Genomic DNA, 19,426 nt, shown 5'->3' with positions numbered 1-19,426 from the left:
ACTAGGATGGTGGGAAGTTATATGAAGGTAAGTGTTACTACTGAACGCTTTATTCTCACTGCATTTCTGTACTTTTAAGGTACTTGTCAGTTTTATGTTTTTTTTGTTGGCTTATATAGTATAAACACCAGCGAAGATAACGGTATACATTTATACCAATATAACCAATTTCCAGTGGCATATTTGGCCGTGGATTTTTTTTTTTTTTTTTTTTTCCCCGGGAGCAATCACTCATCACTTATAACCGACTTTCAAACTGTCTTCAGTTTGTTTGTGGATTTTGGTTGGTTATGCATTGTTTTCTTGATGTTTAGCATTAATATGGATAATCCTATGTGTGTTTTGATGTCTCAATATGGCAGAATGAATGGAAAACAGTGCCAATATTAGGAGGTGTACTGTACATAGTGTATTGGTCGGGTGTTTTTTGGTTTTCAGTGTTTGTTTTTCATGATTTTCTTGGTGTTTGGCATTACTTTGGATACTCTTATGTGTGTTTTGATGTCTAAATATAGCATATTGACCTGAAAAGAGTGACAAAATTAGGAGGGGTACTGCACTTTCAGTAGTGTAGAGGTCAGGTGCTTTTTGGTTTTCAGTATTTTTTTCCATGGTTTACTTGGTGTTTAGCATTACTTTGGATATTCCCATGTGTGTTCTGATGTCTAAATATGGCAGACTGACCTGAAAACAGTGCCAAAACTAGGAGAGTTACTGTACATACAGTAGTGTATAGGTAGTGTTTTTTGGTTTTCAGTGTTTGTTTTGCATGGTTTTCTTGGTGTTGAAAATTATTTTGGATAATCCTCTGTATGTTTTGATGTCAAAATATGGCAGAATGACCAGAAAACACCGCCAAAATAAGGAGTACTGTACATACAGTAGTGAATAGGTAGGGTGTTTTTTGTTTTTCAGTGGTTTTTCTGCAAGGTTTTCTTGGTGATAAGCATTATTCTGGATATATCCTTTGTGTGTGTTGACGTCTAAATATGCCTGAATGAGCGGAAAACACTGCCAAATTAAGCACAGGTACTGTACAAAAAGGTTAGGTATAGGTTGGAGGTTAGGTATCCAGTAGGTAGGGTCTGGGTATGACAGGGGAACAGTGTTCATTATCTGGATGTTGCCACTACCCGGACACGACTTTGGCTCTATTATGTCCAGATAAATGAGGGATTATTGTACCGGGTACTACAATAATACAAGTATAGTAAAGAAGAAGGCTCATCTTTCCTGTCACTTTTTATTACTCTTCTTTCCTTTTTCAGGTGGCTTTACATTGAATGATAAGCCTAATGATTTCCTCTAAGCCAGGTTAGGGTGGTTATGGCTATGTATGTGGGTGCTCACACCCAGGTAAGAGTGAATGGAGATTTGAGTGATGAGTTTTCCGTGATTGTTGGTGTGCATCAGGGGTCAGTCTTGAGTCCTTTGTTGTTTATTATGGTACTTGGTGCCCTTTCATGTGACTTTAGAAACGGACTCCCGTGGGAGTTGCTGTATGCTGATGATTTGGTGTTGATTGCAGAGAACGAAAGGGAGGCGAAGGAAAGGTTTAGGAAGTGGAGAGATGGTATAGGGCAAAAGGGTTTAAGGGTAAATGCAGATAAAACATAAGTGATGATATCTAGGGTTGGTGGCGGTACTGTCAAAGACGAGGGAGAGTGGCCATGTGCAGTTTGCCACAAAGGCGTGGGAAGTAATTCCATCTTGTGCGGTGTGTGTGATAAATGGGTGCATAAGAGATGTAGTGGTATCAGAGGTAGACTGCGAGATAATGCTGATTTTATGTGTATGGCGTGTCGGGGTGAGCAGGTGGAGATTGTCAGACGTGAAAGGATTGAACTTGCTGGTGAATCTCTTGAGTGTGTGGAAGAGTTTTGTTATTTGGGAGACATGTTGTGTGCTGGAGGTGGGGCTGGAGCTAGCTCTGTGGCTAGGGTGAGAAGTGGTTGGAAAAAGTTCAGGGAGCTCTTGCCTCTCCTGACACTGAGAGGACTCTCCCTACGTGCTAAGGGGTCTTTGTATGCAGCATGTGTTAGGAGTGTAATGCTGTATGGTAGTGAGACCTGGGCAGTGAAGGAGGAGGATACTTGCAGGCTCAGACATACAGAAATGACAATGATTAGGTGGATGTGCAGTGTGCCCCTGCGTCCAAGGCCTGGAGGGCCTGGGTTTACGATTGAAGAGTTGAGAGGTAGGATGGGACTGGAGTGTATTGGTGTTGTGATGTGGAGAGGTAGATTGAGATGGTTTGGACATGTGGAGAGGATGGGGGATGATAATTGGGTGAGGAAGGTGAGAAGTGTTAATATTGGGGGTGGGGTTATGAGGGGTAGACCGAGAAAGACATGGGACGAGGTCATTAAGTGTGACCTCAGGGTTAAGGGACTGAACAAGGAGGCTGCAATGGATCGTGCAGCGTGGAGAGCCGCCATTAGGTGACCAAGGCCAACACATGCAAGCATGTTGGAGCCTTTAAAAACGAAAACGAACCCATGTGTTCCCAATGTGTCAACAAGTTGGCTAGCAGCAGGTTCGTGCCCCGACCTGTAAAACAACTAGCTAACTCAAAAACAAGTGGCCACTCACTACGGGATTATAGCAACTGCCACATAAATAAGTTAGGTATGACCATTTGATTTCCTATAAATTTCGATGTTTGATGCACTGACATATTCCGTCACCAAGATTGTCAGTAATCAAAGCGTACAGTCAGTTACATGCTGCCACAGGCCAACTCGTGGCTTCCTTAAATACCTCAAAGTAGGTACAGGTAGTTTTATTTTTCCTCAACACTTTTTGTAGTTTAAAATAACTAGACAACTACATGTGTTCCATATTGTACTAAAATTACTTTCCTGAAGATCACGGCAGTGTAAGAAGACAGTTGCAATTGCCACAACTATGGTTAAGTTTTACCTACTACAGTACTGCAGTTATTTTGGCAGAACTTAAGTGACAAATGAATAAACTTACTATAAATTAAAGGCCAATGCATGCTGGCACATAGGAGCCTTCAAAAGTGATATGAATGAATTCTTCTCGTAACCAAGCTACCATACAAGCTTTATAACACTAGTGTGAGGAAACTCTATATTTTCCCCACAGAAAACTTGGTAATTTTTTACCAAAAGGGCACAGCGAGTCTTTCTACTGGTATACCGGTATTATAACAAACTCACAATCTCAAGGTACATCATTTTGGTACATAAGCAACACAGATAGTTAACTGTTTCCATTGTAACTGGAAGAAGTGATTGGAAAAAGACAAAATATACCTATTTTGGGGGTATTTAAGGACATGACCAGGTCGCCCATGACAGTGTTTAATATTAAATATGGCTGGCTAGTGGCAGACGTGGGCGAAATATTTATGCACGCTAAATCTTTATTTATAGTTTTCAGAGGTAAGTGTATAAACATCATCAATAACTGTGGTAACCAAGGAATAATAACAAGTAACCTGTGAAAGACTCATTATATCAAGTCCGCACCCGTTTGGTAAAGAATTAATGAAAACTTGTACCATTAATTTTCCTAACCTTACTCAAGACCTCGTGGTATGGCTGTGAAATTAAAGACTGGAGATCCTTTTCCAAGTCATTCAAAACTTTCACCAAATTCAGCATCTTCGGAGCCATGCCAGGAGGAAAATCATGAACGGAAGTCAGTACTTCTTCACCCAGATCAGGCTTAACATCTTCAGAGTCCATCTTGTAATAAAAAGAAAAAAGAAAATACTTTGATATCCTACTGAATGCCAAACATACAACACTCGCTCTTCGTTCTTCTTGTGGAAGGGTATGTGACACCTGACCTTCTTCTTCTTTAGAACATAAACTGTTGGTGAATATACAAATATCGCTAAACTTCCTTCGCCATATAGCAAGAATGTCGGTACAAATAATAACAACCATATAATACAACTATGAAAATCTTTAGAATATCCTGAAATTTCCTGACTAGTCGGTTAAGTGAGAAGATTAATGGATATTTTAAAAGCCCCTCTCCCCCCCCCAAAAAAAAAAACGCTAACTTGGCTTCATTTACTCTCCGTGTTGACGTTCGTGACTAAAGAATCGTGTTTCGGGTTTTCTGGCCTTTCGTCTTGAATTACAACTCGTCGTCTAACGGTAATGTATCATTACGTTGTGCAATACAATACTATAACAATGTCTGAAGTATATTATATTTTGCGAATTTCCAAACCAATAAAAACAACAGTGAACAGGAGTGAAGCCGAGATAGGCTACCATTGCAAATATAAAGTGGCCCATAAGTTCCTATTAATTACTGAAGGTTTACTTTAAATAGTCAGAAGTAATCTCTGTGTCCCTATCAGTGAGCCAGCGCTACTCTTTTGGTACTATAGCTAATATTTGCCAAAGGCGTGTGGTTACACCCACGATTTTATAACCTATCTATCTATTGCAAGACGCCTTAATCCCGTACGGGGTGGCCACAAACAAATTGCCTCCACGTCGCCTTGTCCCCTGCCATTTCACTGCCCTGCTCCCAACTCACACCCCCTCACTCATATACCTCTCCACCCCATCCCTCCATCTCATCCTCGGCCTCCCTCTCCCTCTCCCCCCCTCTACCTCACTCATACACTCTCCTTATCAGTCTCTCACCCTCCAACCTCTCCACATGGCCAAACCACCTCAGTGTGTTCCTTCTAACGCTTCCTATCACATCCACATCCACACCACAATGCTGCCTTATATCCTCATTTGTCAGCCTGTCTTTCCATGTGACTCCACAGGCTTCTCTCAGATAACTCATTTCCACTGCTCTCACTCTTGACTTGTGTCCTTCCAACAGTGTCCAAGCTTCACTTCCATACATTAGAGTTGGTATTACAATACTGTCACGTAATAACTTTTTCACTTCCGTGCTCACTTTCCTGTTTCTTATCACTGCTTTCAAGGAACTGGCAACCTTTCTTCCTTATTGTACCCTTTCAAGCATTTCACCCTCCAAACTTCCATCCTTACTCATCACACTACCCAAGTACTTAAATGTACTTACATTTTCCATTTCCTTACCATCCAACCTCGCTGTACATTCACTGACTTCACAGCTTTCAAAGACCATCACTTTACTTTTCCCTACATTCACCTTTACATTCCGTTTATTACACATTCTCCCAGACTCATCCACCAAGCCTAGCAGCTCTCCTTCGTCTTCACTCAGCAACACAGTATCATCTGCAAACAACAGTACAGGGCCACTTCCCTCTCTCACCAGGGCCACTTCAACATCCACTGCCCTACCTTGTAGCTCTTTTATTACCCCATCCATGTACAGATTGAACAACCATGGAGACATGACACATCCCTGTTTCAACCCAACCTTCAAAGAGAAAAATTCTCTCAGTTCACCATCCACATGCACTGCAGCCTTAGCACCATCATACATACTCTTCACAGCATTCAACAACTTCCCATCTACTCCATATATTCAATACTTTCCACAATCCTTGTGTATTCACCCTGTCATATGCTTTTTCCAAATCCATGAAAGCCGCATACAACTTCTTTCCCTTCTCTAAAAACTTTTCCACTAAAGATCTAAGAATGAATATCTGATCTACCCAACCTCGTCCCTTCCTAAAACGTCCCTGCTCTTCTCCAACTAATTCCTCTGTTCTTTCCCTAACTCTGTCAATAAGTATCCTACCATACACTTTTCCTATTACACTAAGAAGACAAATGCCCCTATGATTACCACACACTTCTTTTTCCCCTTTTCCTTTGTACAAGGGAATAGTTATACCTGACTCCTGGTCATCCTCCTTTCGGGACTTTGGCGAAAGCTTTGCCATTGCACTTGACATCTCAAAGGCTTTCGATCGAGTCTGGCATAAATCTTTAATTTCCAAACTGCCCTCCTACAGTTTCTATCCTTCTATCTGTGCCTTCATCGCTAGCTTCCTTTCTGGTCGTTCCATAGCCGCTGTTGTAGACGGCCATCGTTCTTCTCCTAGATCTATCAACAGTGGTGTTCCTCAGGGCTCTGTCCTATCACCAACTCTCTTCCTTTTATTCATCAATGATCTTCTAAGCTGTACATCTAACCCTATCCACTCATACGCTGATGACTCCACTCTTCACCTTTCCATTCGGTTCCCGCAACGCCCATCTCAACAGTTACTTCAACAATCAAGGGATGAGGCTATGGCACACCTAATGTCTGACTTGGCTCGTATCTCTGACTGGGGTAAAAATGATATGGTTGTCTTTAATGCATCGAAGACTCAGTTTTTATACCTATCAACCCGACAAAATCTTCCACAGGTATACCCACCAATGTTTAATAATATTCAGCTTAATCCTGCATCATCCTTGAAAATGCTTGGGGTTTCATTTACTCGGGACTTATCTTGGAAAGATCATATTACATCTCTTGTAAAATCTGCTTCCAAGAGATTGGGTATGCTAAGCTGACTCCGCTCTTTCTTTACCCCAGCGCAATTGTTGACTCTATACAGGGGTTTTATCCACCCCTGTGTGGAGTACAACTCTCATGTGTGGGGAGGCTTCCCACATACAGCTCTTCTCAATAGGGTGGAGTCAAAGGCTTTTCGTCTCATTAACTCTCCTCCTCTTACTGACTCCCTTCAACCTCTGTCTCTTCGCCGCACTGTTGCATCTTTATCTCTTTTCTATCGCTACTTTAATGGTCACTGCTCCTCTGAACTCTCTGCTTGCATTCCTCCACCTCTACGACGGGTGCGTAGCACCCGTCTGGCAGCAAACTCTCTTCCTTTTTCTGTCCAACTCTCTAATGCAAGAGTTAACCATTACTCCCAGTCTTTCATTTATGCAACAGGTCAGCTCTGGAACTGTCTCCCTCTGTCTGTATTTCCTGCTGCCTATGATCTCCAGTCTTTCAAACGCAGTGTGTCCAGGCATCTCAAATTGATCGGTTCTTGAATTTGGCTCTATATTGTATTTTGTTTTTCTCTTGGAGGGAACCGTTACTGCAGGCTCATGGCCTTTGGTTCCTTCTTCCTCGCATTAAAAAGAAAAAAAAAAAAAAAAAAAATCTGGGACTCTACCTTCCTCCCAGGCCAATCTGCACATCTTCCACATCCATTCTACTACTATCTTTCCCCCATGCTTCAGCATTTCACCACACACTCCATCAATTCCTGGGGCATTCCCCAATTTGACTTTCTTCATTGCTTCCACAACTTCTATCCTACTGATTTCTTATTGTCTTCTCACCTCCCTCCTTCTCCCAGCCATTCTCTAGCCACTTATACTCACATTACTTCCATCCTTTGTGTTCAACAATTCCTAAAGTGTTCTCTCTATCTGTTCACTTTTTCTCCCTTCTCCATTAGTAATCTACCAGTATCATTTTTATCTTTCACTCCCCTGCTAACTTCACTGCCACCCTGTCTTACTCTCTGCACCTCTTTCCAGAACGTTTTCTTAATCCCTCCACTTTACACTCAGATTCCTTCCAAATTCCTCATCCACTCTCTGCTTACTCTCTCTCTTCACCTCTCTCTTCCTTTCTACATATAACTCTCTCTTCTGCCTCTCAACTTTTTCCTCGCCCCTATTTCTCATCCATTCATTGAATGCATTCTTCTTTTGTGCCAGTATGCTTTCTTTTTTTGTGACAGTAAATAACTATTTGCTGAAGGTGTGTGGTAGGACCTAAAGTTTTGGCAGGACCCACCACCTTTTGTTGTATAAGTACTCTGTATGCTGTGGGTACAACCAAGGCCGGCAATAAACGTTTCCCGCCTCTTCCTGTGAAGTCCTGTGAAGTCCAGGGTTGATTATATTATTATACTAATGTAGTAATTCTGCTGCTAAGAAAAGACTTATTGACAGAACTTCCGTACTTCACGGGAAATGGCTAAAGAATGAGTAAATGAGAGGGTTGGAGAAGATCACCCAGAAGGAGGAAGACCATTGTGGCACATGCGACAGACCGGTGAGATCTAACCATAATGGCTTGTTTTGTGAGTTTTGCGATAATTGGTATCACATAGGATGTCAGAAGGTCACAGTCAACAAGTACAAACTATACACAGAAAAAATATGTAAATCTAAGTGGTTCTGCTTGCAGTGCAATGGAATGTTCAAAGTCCTCAAAAAAGTAAATGAAGAAATCAAAAATGAAATAAAAAATATGAAGATGGAAAATGAGTTACTCAAGGAAGAGTATAAGATAATCAAAGAGGAGAGGAATGAGTTAAAAGAAACCAATAGTATACTAGTGGAATGAGTAAAGAGCATAGAAGATAAGTTTGAAGGCATTAAAAACCAAAGTAAGCAAGAAATAGTAAAAGAAGTTGCTGGAGACTTAGAAGAAGTAAAGGAAAAGGAAGAAAAGAAGATTAACCTTATTATATATTTTATGCAGAAGAGAAAACTTTCGAGACAAGACAAGACAGGACAGGCTTGAACATAAGCTGAAATTCTATGAAGTGCTATTTCTTTCCATTACAGGTGGCTTTACATTGAGTGACAAGCCAAATGGTTTCCTGTAAGCCAAGAAACCATTTACAACACTGGGTGGTAACCATATAACCGAGCCATACGTGCTCCCTATGTGTCAACAAGTGGGTTGGTGGAGGGTTAGTGCCCCTCCCTGTAAAACAAATAACTCAGAGTCAAATGGCCACCCCTTGCAGGATTGTGGCATCTGGCAATAGTTAGATAGATAGATAGACTGTTTAAGGAAGTAGGAGTAGAGGTAGAGAATAAAGAAATAGTACCGGTAGATGCAAAAATGATTGGTAGCTACAAGAAAATGATAGAAAGGCATAACCCTAAACCCTGTCCCCTGGTAGTCAAACTGACACCAAACTAAAATGGGACATTATAAAAAATGAAAGAAAGCTTAAGAAGACAAAGGTAGAATCTTTTAAAAATGTGACTGTAGTACCTGATCTTACAAAAAAGGAAAGAGAAACTGATAAAAAATTATGAGAAGAGCTAAAGGAAAAAAGAAATGCTGGGGAAGAAGAATGGTACCGTAAACCAGGGTGACGTCGGACATGGGGTAACTTTGGACATTATTTGGATAAAAAGTTTAAATGTTACACAACTGCTAAAAGAAGGATGCAAAAATAAGTATTTTAACAGCAAAATATTGAATTGGAACTATACATATTTCCCTATAATTACCTCTTTCTAAGCTAATGTTTCATTGTGAATTTTAATTAGTGCAGAAAATACTTAAATTTTTTGGAAAAATGAGAACTGCAAAACTTTCTCTGGTGGGAACAAGTCATAACCCATAGCATGATTCTGCAGGTTCAGAGGTTTGTGTTAATGTCCATCTGGAAGATTGAAACAGAAAGAGGGTTAAGATCTGTACTTTAAATATGTTAATATGTGATGTGGGTGTATGTGTATGCATTTGGGGGATTTAAAGGGATGACTTCGGACACTACTTTTTGGGGATTTAAGGGGGTGACTTTGGACACTACGGCGTAACTAGATTTTCTACACTTTAAGGAATTGTTGAACGTAGAGGATGGAAGTAATGCGAGTATAAGTGGCTGGGGAATGGCTGGGAGAAGGAGGGAGGTGAGAAGACAGGAAGAAATCAGTAGGATAGAAGTTGTGGAAGCAATGAAGAAAGTTAAATCAGGGAAAGCCCCAGGAATTGATGGAGTGTGTGGTGAAATGCTGAAGCATGGGGGAGAGATAGTAGTAGAATGGATGTGGAAGATGTGCAGATTGGCCTGGGAGGAAGGTAGAGTCCCGGAGGATTGGAAGGCAGGTATAATTATTCCCTTGTACAAAGGAAAAGGGGAAAAAGAAGTGTGTGGTAATCATAGGGGCATTTGTCTTCTTAGTATAATAGGAAAAGTGTATGGTAGGATACTTATAGACAGAGTTAGAGAAAGAACAGAGAAATTAGTTGGAGAAGAACAGGGAGGCTTTAGGAAGGGAAGAGGTTGTGTAGATCAGATATTCATTCTTAGATCTTTAGTGGAAAAGTTTCTAGAGAAGGGAAAGAAGTTGTATGCGGCTTTCATGGATTTGGAGAAAGCATATGACAGGGTGGATAGACAAGGATTGTGGAAAGTGTTAAGAATATATGGAGTAGATGGGAAGTTGTTGAATGCTGTGAAGAGTATGTACGATGGTGCGAAGGCTGCAGTGCGTGTGGATGGTGAACTAAGTGAATTTTTCTCTTTGTAAGTTGGTTTGAAACAGGGATGTGTCATGTCTCCATGGTTGTTCAATCTGTACATGGATGGGGTAATAAAAGAGGTACAAGGTAGGGTAGTGGATGTTGGAGTGGCCCTGGTGAGAGAGGATAGTGTTTGGAAACTCCCTGTACTGTTGTTTGCAGATGATACTGTGTTGTTGAGTGAAGACGAAGGGGAGCTGCAAGGCTTGGTGGATGAGTTTGAGAGAGTGTGTAAGAAACGGAACCTAAAGGTGAATGTAGGGAAGAGTAAAGTGATGGTCTTTGAGAGAGGTGAAGTCAGTGAATGTACAGCGAGGTTGGATGGTGAGGAATTGGAAAATGTGAGTACGTTTAAGTATTTGGGTAGTGTGATGAGTAAGGATGGAGGTTTGGAGGGTGAAGTGCTTGAAAGGGTACAGCAGGGAAGAAAGGTTGCTGGTTCCTTGAGAGCAGGGAAGTGAGCATGGAAGTAAAAAAGTTACTACATGACAGTATTGTGATACCAACTCTAACATACGGAAGTGAAGCTTGGACATTGTTGGAAGGACACAAGTCAAGAGTGAGAGCAGTGGAAATGAGTTATTTAAGAGGAGCCTGTGGAGTCATGTGGAGAGACAGGCTGACGAATGAGGATATAAAGGAGCGTTGTGGTGTGGATGTGGATGTGATAGGAAGCGTTGTGAGGAACACACTGAGGTGGTTTGGCCATGTGGAGAGGATGGAGGGTGAAAGACTGATGAAGAGAGTGTATGTGAGTGAGGTGGAGGGTGGAAGAGGGAGGGGGAGGCCGAGGATGAGATGGAGGGATGGGGTGGAGAGGTATATGAGAGAGGGGGGTGTGAGTTGGGAGCAGGGCAGTGAAATGGCGGGGGACAGGGCGACTTGGAGGCGATTTGTTTGTGGCCACCCCAAACAGGATTGAGGCGTCTGGCAATAGATAGATAGATAGATAGATAACTAATTTTGTACTCTGCATAGTCTGTATGGTAATCTTTTGGTTTTGCATTAATATTACAGATGATATGTGAGATTTAATCAGCTCCAATGCCTTGCAATTACAAGAAAAAGGTGGTTTCAACCATTTATAGTGGGGGACATTATACAGTGGAATGTCGTGGCACCCTTTTAGAGTGAGCTAGTAAAGATGTAGCAGATGGAAAACTAAATGTCAGCCAGGCTGCTAAGAAGTATGATGTTTCCAACAGTACTTTGCATGACTTTATAAAAAAGAAACATGTAAGAAAACCTGGTGGACAAACTGTGTTAACCCCAGTGGAAGAAGTGCATATAGTGAACAGGCTGATTACACTTGTGATTGGGGTTTGACCCTGGACACCTTTGAATTGCACATGTTGATCAAATGCTACTTAGTCACTGTGAAATGGTTCAAAAACAATTTGCCTGGAACTGATTGGTCTCGTGCTTTTTGTGTTGTCACAAAGAAAAACAGGCTCAAAGAATTTCTCAAAATATCAAAGTTGCTCATGCTAAAGTAAGTCCAAATGTGATCAGTGATTATTTCAGTACCATAACCTTAAAAAGACTCTGCAAGTTGTTTCTCCTAGTAATACAGTATTATTAATTACAGTGAGACAAACCTCGCAGATGACCCAGGAAGCAAGAAAGTCATAGTTTGCTGTGGAGTAAGATATCCAGAAAGGGTGATGAATCACACTAAATCCAACATCTCCATCATGTTTTCCTGCACAGCATCTGGGAAATTGCTTGCACCATATGTAGTGTACAAAGGGAAAAACTTGTATGACACATGGACAGAAGGTGGCCCATCACATGTGCGATACAACTGAACTGACAGTGGCTGGTTTGATAGCAGCACGTTTGAAGACTGGTTCTTCAAATTTGGCCTTCCATATGCAAAACGTCAGGAAGGCAAAATAGTTATCATTGGTGATAATCTTGCCAGCCATGTGTCTCGAACTGTTGCGACAGCTTGTGAAGAAAATAACATTGCCTTTGTCTTACTGCCTCCTAATTCAATGCATCTCACCCATCCCTTGGATGCTGCTGTCTTCAGACCACTGAAAACTCACTGGCGAAATATTCTCACTGAATTCAAAATCTTAGGTAGGCCTATTTGAAAGGGATGGGTATCCCTTCCGAAAGCAGAATTTCCCAAGCTTCTAGGACAACTGCTCATTAAGTTAAATGAGAACATAATGAAGAACATATCCAAAGGCTTTCGCAAGTGTGGGATAGTGCCATTTAATCCACAGGAGGTACTATCTCATCTACCACAACCTATTGGTACGAGTACTGATACAACTGCCACTACAGATACTTCACATCATTCAGCAACCCCAAACCATACAGAAAGTCAGAGAGGTGACTTTGCATCAGACTTCGATGTTTCATTAGTCTCTGTTCTTTCAGAAATGAGGTATGGACAGAAAGAATCATGCCTCCGGAAGAGGAAGTTAAATGTTCCTGCAGGCAAGAGTGTGAAAGCTAAGCGACTATGGCAACGGACAGATACTGAAACCACAAGTAGTACAGATTCTGATGTTTGCACAGCAGAGACACATGAGAATAGTACAGGTAGCATTGCTGAAGGCAAGACCTTCAACATCACGTGGAACTTGTCCAGAGTCACTCATTTCACCAGGGTCTGTTACACACCTGACAAAAGATGACATGATAAAAGAGGCAGAGATCCCTGTTATAGATGTAAAAGGAGATGAATTGATAATAAGTGCAGTGAGTCCACCAGAAGAGGATTCAGCTGAGGTAAGGCCAAGAGAAGACACAAAGTCAAGAGAACAGGTACAAGCTGAAGAAACAGTTGCAGCTGGAACAACAGGAGCAAGTACTGGTGAGACAGCAGAGACAGATGTGCAGCATACTCCAAAGCTACATTTTTTTTTTTTTTTTTTTATGCGAGGAAGAAGGAACCAAAGGCCATGAGCCCGCAGTAACAGTTCCCTCCAAGAGAAAAACAAAATACAATAGAGAGCCAAATTCAAGATCCGATCATTTTGAGATGCCTGGACACACTGCGTTTGAAAGACTGGAGATCATAGGCAGGAGGAAATACAGACAGAGGGAGACAGTTCCAGAGCTGACCTGTTGCATGAATGAAAGACTGGGAGTAACGGTTAACTCTTGCATTAGAGAGTTGGACAGAAAAGGGATGAGAGTTTGCTGCCAGACGGGTGCTACGCGCCCGTCGTAGAGGTGGAGGAATGCAAGCAGACAGTTCAGAGGAGCAGTGACCATTAAAGTAGCGATAGAAAAGAGATAAAGATGCAACAGTGCGGCGAAGAGACAGAGGTTGAAGGGAGTCAGTAAGAGGAGGAGAGTTAATGAGAAGAAAAGCCTTTGACTCCACCCTATTGAGAAGAGCTGTATGTGGGGAGCCTCCCCACACATGAGAGTTGTACTCCACACAGGGGCGGATAAAACCCCTGTATAGAGTCAACAATTGTGCAGGGGTAAAGAAAGAGCGGAGTCTGCTTAGCACACCCAATCTCTTGGAAGCAGATTTTACAAGAGATGTAATATGATCTTTCCAAGATAAGTCCCGAGTAAATGAAACCCCAAGCATGTTCAAGGATGATGCAGGATTAATCTGAATATTATTAAACATTAGTGGGTATACCTGTGGAAGATTTTGTCGGGTTGATAGGTGTAAGAACTGAGTCTTAGAAGCATTAAAGACAACCATATTATTTTTACCCCAGTCAGAGAAATGAGCCAAGTCAGACATTAGGTGTGCCATAGCCTCATCCCTTGTTTCTTGAAGTAACTGTTGAGTTGGGCGTTGCGGGAACCGAATGGAAAGGTGAAGGGTGGAGTCATCAGCGTATGAGTGGATAGGGTTAGATGTACAGCTTAGAAGATCATTGATGAATAAAAGGAAGAGAGTTGGTGATAGGACAGAGCCCTGAGGAACACCACTGTTGATAGATCTAGGAGAAGAACGATGGCCGTCTACGACGGCAGCTATAGAACGACCAGAAAGGAAGCTAGCGATGAAGGTACAGATAGAAGGATAGAAACCATAGGAGGGCAGTTTGGAAATTAAAGATTTATGCCAGACTCGATCGAAAGCCTTTGAGATGTCAAGTGCAATGGCAAAGCTTTCGCCAAAGTCCCGAAAGGGGGCTAATTGTTCAAATCTCAGTTGAGAAAAGAAAGAAGAAGAAATATTTTGTAGCTATAGTCATAGAAGTTGTGCCAACATTGAAAGTTCGGTTCTTAAAACATGTCAGAGGTACAAAAAAGTACTGGTATTTGTCATTTCTAACGTTCCGGGTGATGAAATGTGTGTCATAGATGAGTCAGATATTGTAGTGTACTTACAGGAACCACTCATGGACAAATGAGAATGATTGATTTTTGACCTTGATGTTAATTCATGGCCACACTAAATCACCATGATCTAGAGTGCCAGGTGTACAGTACAGTATTCTTTTCATTTTTCTAGTCTGAGACAAAGTTACGGTATATTCTTTTCATTTTTCTAATCTGAGAAGAGATATTATTTAGTTTAGTTTAGTTAGTTTAATCTGAGAAGAGATTTTATTTAACTTTTGATATTATCTTTAAATATTTTGTCGTCGTCATCGTCTTTTTTTTTTGGCAAACCACTATTCACCATTTTTTTCTTTCAAACTAAAGTTCCTGTTACATTTTGATGTGTTCTTTTTATATTCAAGCACATAATAGTGCCTTAAGCAGACAGGCTTGTAATCCCAGTACTCTTAAAAGTGTCGTCGTATGTAAGTTCAGAAAATGTCTATTTTTTTCAGTCATTTTACAAAAATTCCCCTGTACTGTTGGATGATGATTATCATAAAAACTAAATTTTGCTGTATAGTTTGATGCTTTTTCTTTAATATTATACTTAAAAGGAGGCCATCAACTTGTAAATTTCTTATTAATATTTTCAGTGAATCTTTTCTTTGAAAACACCAACATTGAAAACACCAACAGATATATCAAAATATTCAAATCAGTTGCTCTGTATTTTTCTGTAATTTTTGCAGCATTTTTTAAAAAGTTCCAAGGTGTCCCAAGCCCCCCAGACTTTTCCAGAAATGCAACTGAGCTACTGGAGGTCTGTTTCAGTGTATTTTAGAGGGATGTCCAAAGTCACCCCAGGGCTGTCCGAAGTCACCGAAAAGTGGGGTGACTTCGGACACCTATAAACTATTTTTTTTTCTAGAATAATGGAGATACTGAGGTTTTCATGCTGATAGGTACTGAGAGGTTACCGTCTCATGCACATATGTAATGCTTAACATATGTATTTTGTCCCAAATATTTTGCAGTAGGTTGAAAAAAGCCTCAAAATCATCTGAAGTCACCCCAGTTTATGATACATTAAGAAAGGACAGCTGTGTAGAAAACCTATTTTGTAGGCAAAGGTAATCAGGTAATCCCACAAGAAGAATGCATGTATTTAGAAATAAGCATGATAAATATTCAGCAGCTAACACAAGAAAAACAGATAGAGACTGAGGGACTCATAGAAACTAACACAGTTATGTGTGTAACGGAAACCCAAGACAAATTTTTAAAGGTTAATATCTCAGACAGTACTGAACATATCCACTCACACAGAAATGAAAATGACAGAAAAGGAGGAGGTTTATCTGTTATGTTTAAGAAAATTTTGACAAATGAGGAACACATGATAGATGAGGTTAAGATTACTGATCCATTGTTAAATGATCACTGCAGAATCCTGTTTAAATTTGTTTGCTACACGGCTCAGTCAGAAAACAAGTCTGAAAACAAAAGAGATTTCTTTAAAGGGGATTACAAGAAGATATGGGAAAAACTGCAACAATACAATTGGGAAGATATTCTTAGCGACTTGAACATCGACAGTATGTACACCAGGATTGTCAACATATTACATAACCTGAGCAGCAAATACATCCCACTGAGAAATGAGAAGCCCCAGAAGAGGAAAAAGGTTCCAAATTGGATAAAAAAGGCGTCACTTAGAAAGCAAGAGAAATTCCGCCGGTACAAGAAGACTCAGCTTAAAGAAGACTATGAGGCCTATACTAGAGAAAGAAACAAGACAACAACATTGCTGCACAAATATGAAAAAGAAACCGAAAGGAATCTGGTGATGGATTTTAAGGATAACCCAAAGAGACTACACAGCTACTTTCGGAAGAAGCAGAAGATATGGGCTGGGATCGGAATCCTTCAAGGAAAGGAGGGAATGGTAGGCACAACTGATAAGGGAAAAGCAGAGATATTAAGTGAATTCTTTCAGTTGGTATATGTACAGGAGAAGGATGATGAAATTCCAAGATTTTCTTCACTAATCGAGGACTGGAAGTCTTAGAAACATTACCTTCCAGGATGAAGAGATCCTAGGCAAACTTAAGGACTTGAAAGTGGACAAAGCCATGGGACTAGACAAGATTTATCCCAAAATGCTGTGGGAGTGTGCTGATGAATTAATAACACCATTAAGAATGATCTTCAATAAAAGGATGGAGGAGGGAATCATACCACCAGCTTGGAAGGAAGGAGATGTGTTTCCCATTTACAGAAAAGGCAGCAACAGGTTACCTCAAAACTATAGACCAGTAAGCTTGATGTCACATGTATGTAAGACAATGGAGGCCTGCATAAAAGATCACTTGTGGAAACACACAGAGAAGAACTGGCTAGTAACTTGTAATCAGCATGGCTTCATTAAAGGGAAGTCATGCTTGACAGAAGACTCTGGAAGAATGGACAAAGGCAGTAGATGAAGGGGATACAGCAGATGTTGTATATTTGGACTACCAGAAAGCCTTTGATACGGTCCCACACAAAAGACTGTGCATTAAGCTTCAAGGTTATGGTATCAAAGGAAAGGTGATAAACTGGATTGAGGACTTTCCAAATTATGGCGCCTGGTGGTTTAGTGGGTAATTATTGTGCTCCTATCGGATTGAGCCGGTGAAGGTTTATATCCAAGGGATGGTTGGGGTTGATTGCTCACGTAATGCCACTCAGGGATGATTGAGGCTGGTCACTCTCATCTTAATTGTCAGGACCAACCGTCTAGCCCCGGGCTCCTGTGCTCCTCATGGGGCAATGTAGGATTGGATGATGGATGGATGGATGGAGGACTTTCTAAGCAATAGAAGACAGAGAGTTGTGGTCAGTGGTGCGATGTCATCCTGGGCACCAGTCAAGAGCGGTGTTCCACAGGGGTCTGTGTTAGGTCCATTACTGTTCATATTATTTGTCAGTGGTCTGCCACAGCAAATACAGTCACAGATCAAGATGTTTGCCAATGACACAAAAGTGTACAGTAGAGCCACAGCAAAGGAAGACCAAGATATGTTACAGGAAGACATATTTCAATTATGTAAATGGTCAGATTAATGGCTTATGAAGTTTAATGTAAATAAGTGTAAAGTAATGCATATTGGCAGACAGAATGAAGGTAAAGTATATCAAATGAAAGAATGTATAGAGATGAAGAAGTCCTGCATGAAATAGCAACAGAGGAGAAACCTCTGGGGATCTATATAACAAATGACCTGAAGCCATCCAAACAGTGCTAAGTAGCAGCAGCGAAGGCAATATCTGCGATGAGGAGACTGAAAAATAGCTTGAAGCATATGGATGCAGGCATATTCAAGAGAGTATATCCAGGGTACGTGAGAGCACACACAGAAACCTCAGTCCAGGCTTGGAATCCCTACTTTGCCAAGGATATATACATCTTAGAGCAAGTTCAGAGAAGAACTACAAAGGCTCTAGGGGAATGTAGTCATATTACATATGAAGAAAGGCTGAAGTTTCTTAACTTGTATTCACTTTTTATGAGAAAGAGAGGAGACCTAATAGAAGCCTTCAAAATAACCAAGAAGCTAGAGAATGTTAACAGAGATAAACTTTTTTCGTATGAAACAGGACTGACAACAAGAGGCCATAGTAAGATGAGAAGTAGACTCTTAGTAAGATCAGACTTTTTTACTCAGTGAGTGGTGAATGACTGGAACAGGCTTCCTGAATACATAGTCCTAGCTGAATCTGTTACTGTTTTCAAGAACAGCTTTGACAGATTTTGGAAAAGTATGGGATATGGGTACTCAACTAGACCTGGAATTTAACAGGAAAACCCATAATACTGTAAGTGTAAGAAAGATAAAGAAAGGGCAATTGAGAAGATAAAAACTAAGCAAAAAGATGTACTGTATGCTAAGTTTCCAGTAAAATCTTTTACATTTAAAATCATACTGGTGTACTTGTCCACAAATGATAATGAAAGAAATAAAGCAATGAAGAATGAAGTTGACGATATACTAAGCTCCAACAAAGGAGAACCAATCATCTTTTTAGGAGCCTTTAATGGTCATATAGGCTTCCTGGGACCACAGGCAGTCAACATGAATGGTGAGAGAGTATTAAACTGGATTGTAGATAACAATTTGGTATTATTAAATGATGATCTAAGAGATAATGGGGAGATTACCTAGGAAAACAGAGAAATGAGAAGTGCAACTGATTTCATTTTAGTAAACCAAGCAGTGTATAAGAAATCTGTATATACGGTGATTGATGTGGAAAAAGAGAGATTTGATTTATCAGATCACAGCATAGTTTCAGAAAATTTTAATATAGAATGCTGTAAAAATACATATAGCAATGAGAAAAGAGAGATTTATGACTTAAAAATAACTGCAGACACAAAAAATAGCTTCAAATCTTTTATTGAAAATAATCTTTAAATAGTAATTCATACAACAAGCCAGAGGAATTAGAAAATCTGATGAAAGAGGCATCGGACCTTCCCTTGAAACAAAAATAAAAAGAGTAAAACAAAGCAGCAATGAAGAGATGGAACCAATATGAATAACAAAAATAAAGAGAGAAATACCAGTAGGTAAAAGAAGACTTTATAACAAAAAGAAGCAAAAAGCACAGACCAATAGAGATAGAGAGAGATTCAGTGTGATGTATCAGGAACAAATGAGAAAAGTCCAATTTTCAGTGAGAAATGCAATTTGGAAGCATGAAAAGAAAATTACAGAAGCCGTAAGAGTAGATCAAAGTAAAACAGTAAAGCTTTGGGACCACATTTAGAAATTAAAGGGAGAAAGCACTACAAAAAAGGATATCTTATTATATAACAGTGATGGTAGTAAAATGATTGTATCCAGTCAGCTGGCAGTGGTAGAGGAATTCTGGAGAAAGATATACAAAATGAGAGAGAGTAAGATATATGAAGTATGGAATGTCAATACTAGACGAAAGTACACCATAA

At 40.4% G+C, this 19,426-nt stretch overlaps 2 protein-coding genes across 2 annotated transcripts in view; one reads left to right on the top strand and one right to left on the bottom strand.

Annotated features, from left to right (window-relative positions):
* Window positions 1-3,813, bottom strand: part of LOC145410948 (nuclear nucleic acid-binding protein C1D-like) — a 41,397-nt gene extending 37,584 nt beyond the window's left edge. Inside the window, exon 1 of the mRNA XM_080281004.1 lies at window positions 3,546-3,813. Within this exon, the coding sequence (XP_080137130.1) occupies window positions 3,546-3,716 (171 nt within the window). The 5' untranslated portion in view covers window positions 3,717-3,813. The remainder of the gene's footprint in view (window positions 1-3,545) is intronic.
* A 257-nt stretch (window positions 3,814-4,070) lies between these two features.
* Window positions 4,071-19,426, top strand: part of mRpL10 (mitochondrial ribosomal protein L10) — a 41,901-nt gene continuing 26,545 nt past the window's right edge. The window contains exon 1 of the mRNA XM_080281002.1: window positions 4,071-4,136. The gene's annotated coding sequence lies outside the window, so the exon portion shown is untranslated. The remainder of the gene's footprint in view (window positions 4,137-19,426) is intronic.

This window comes from Coenobita brevimanus, chromosome 87, assembly GCF_032717465.1.
Source record: "Coenobita brevimanus isolate Jiangsu-jjx chromosome 87, ASM3271746v2, whole genome shotgun sequence".
Taxonomy (NCBI): domain Eukaryota; kingdom Metazoa; phylum Arthropoda; class Malacostraca; order Decapoda; family Coenobitidae; genus Coenobita; species Coenobita brevimanus.
The sequence above is the reverse complement of the archived record's forward strand: the minus strand, read 5'-3'. Positions and strand labels throughout refer to the sequence as shown.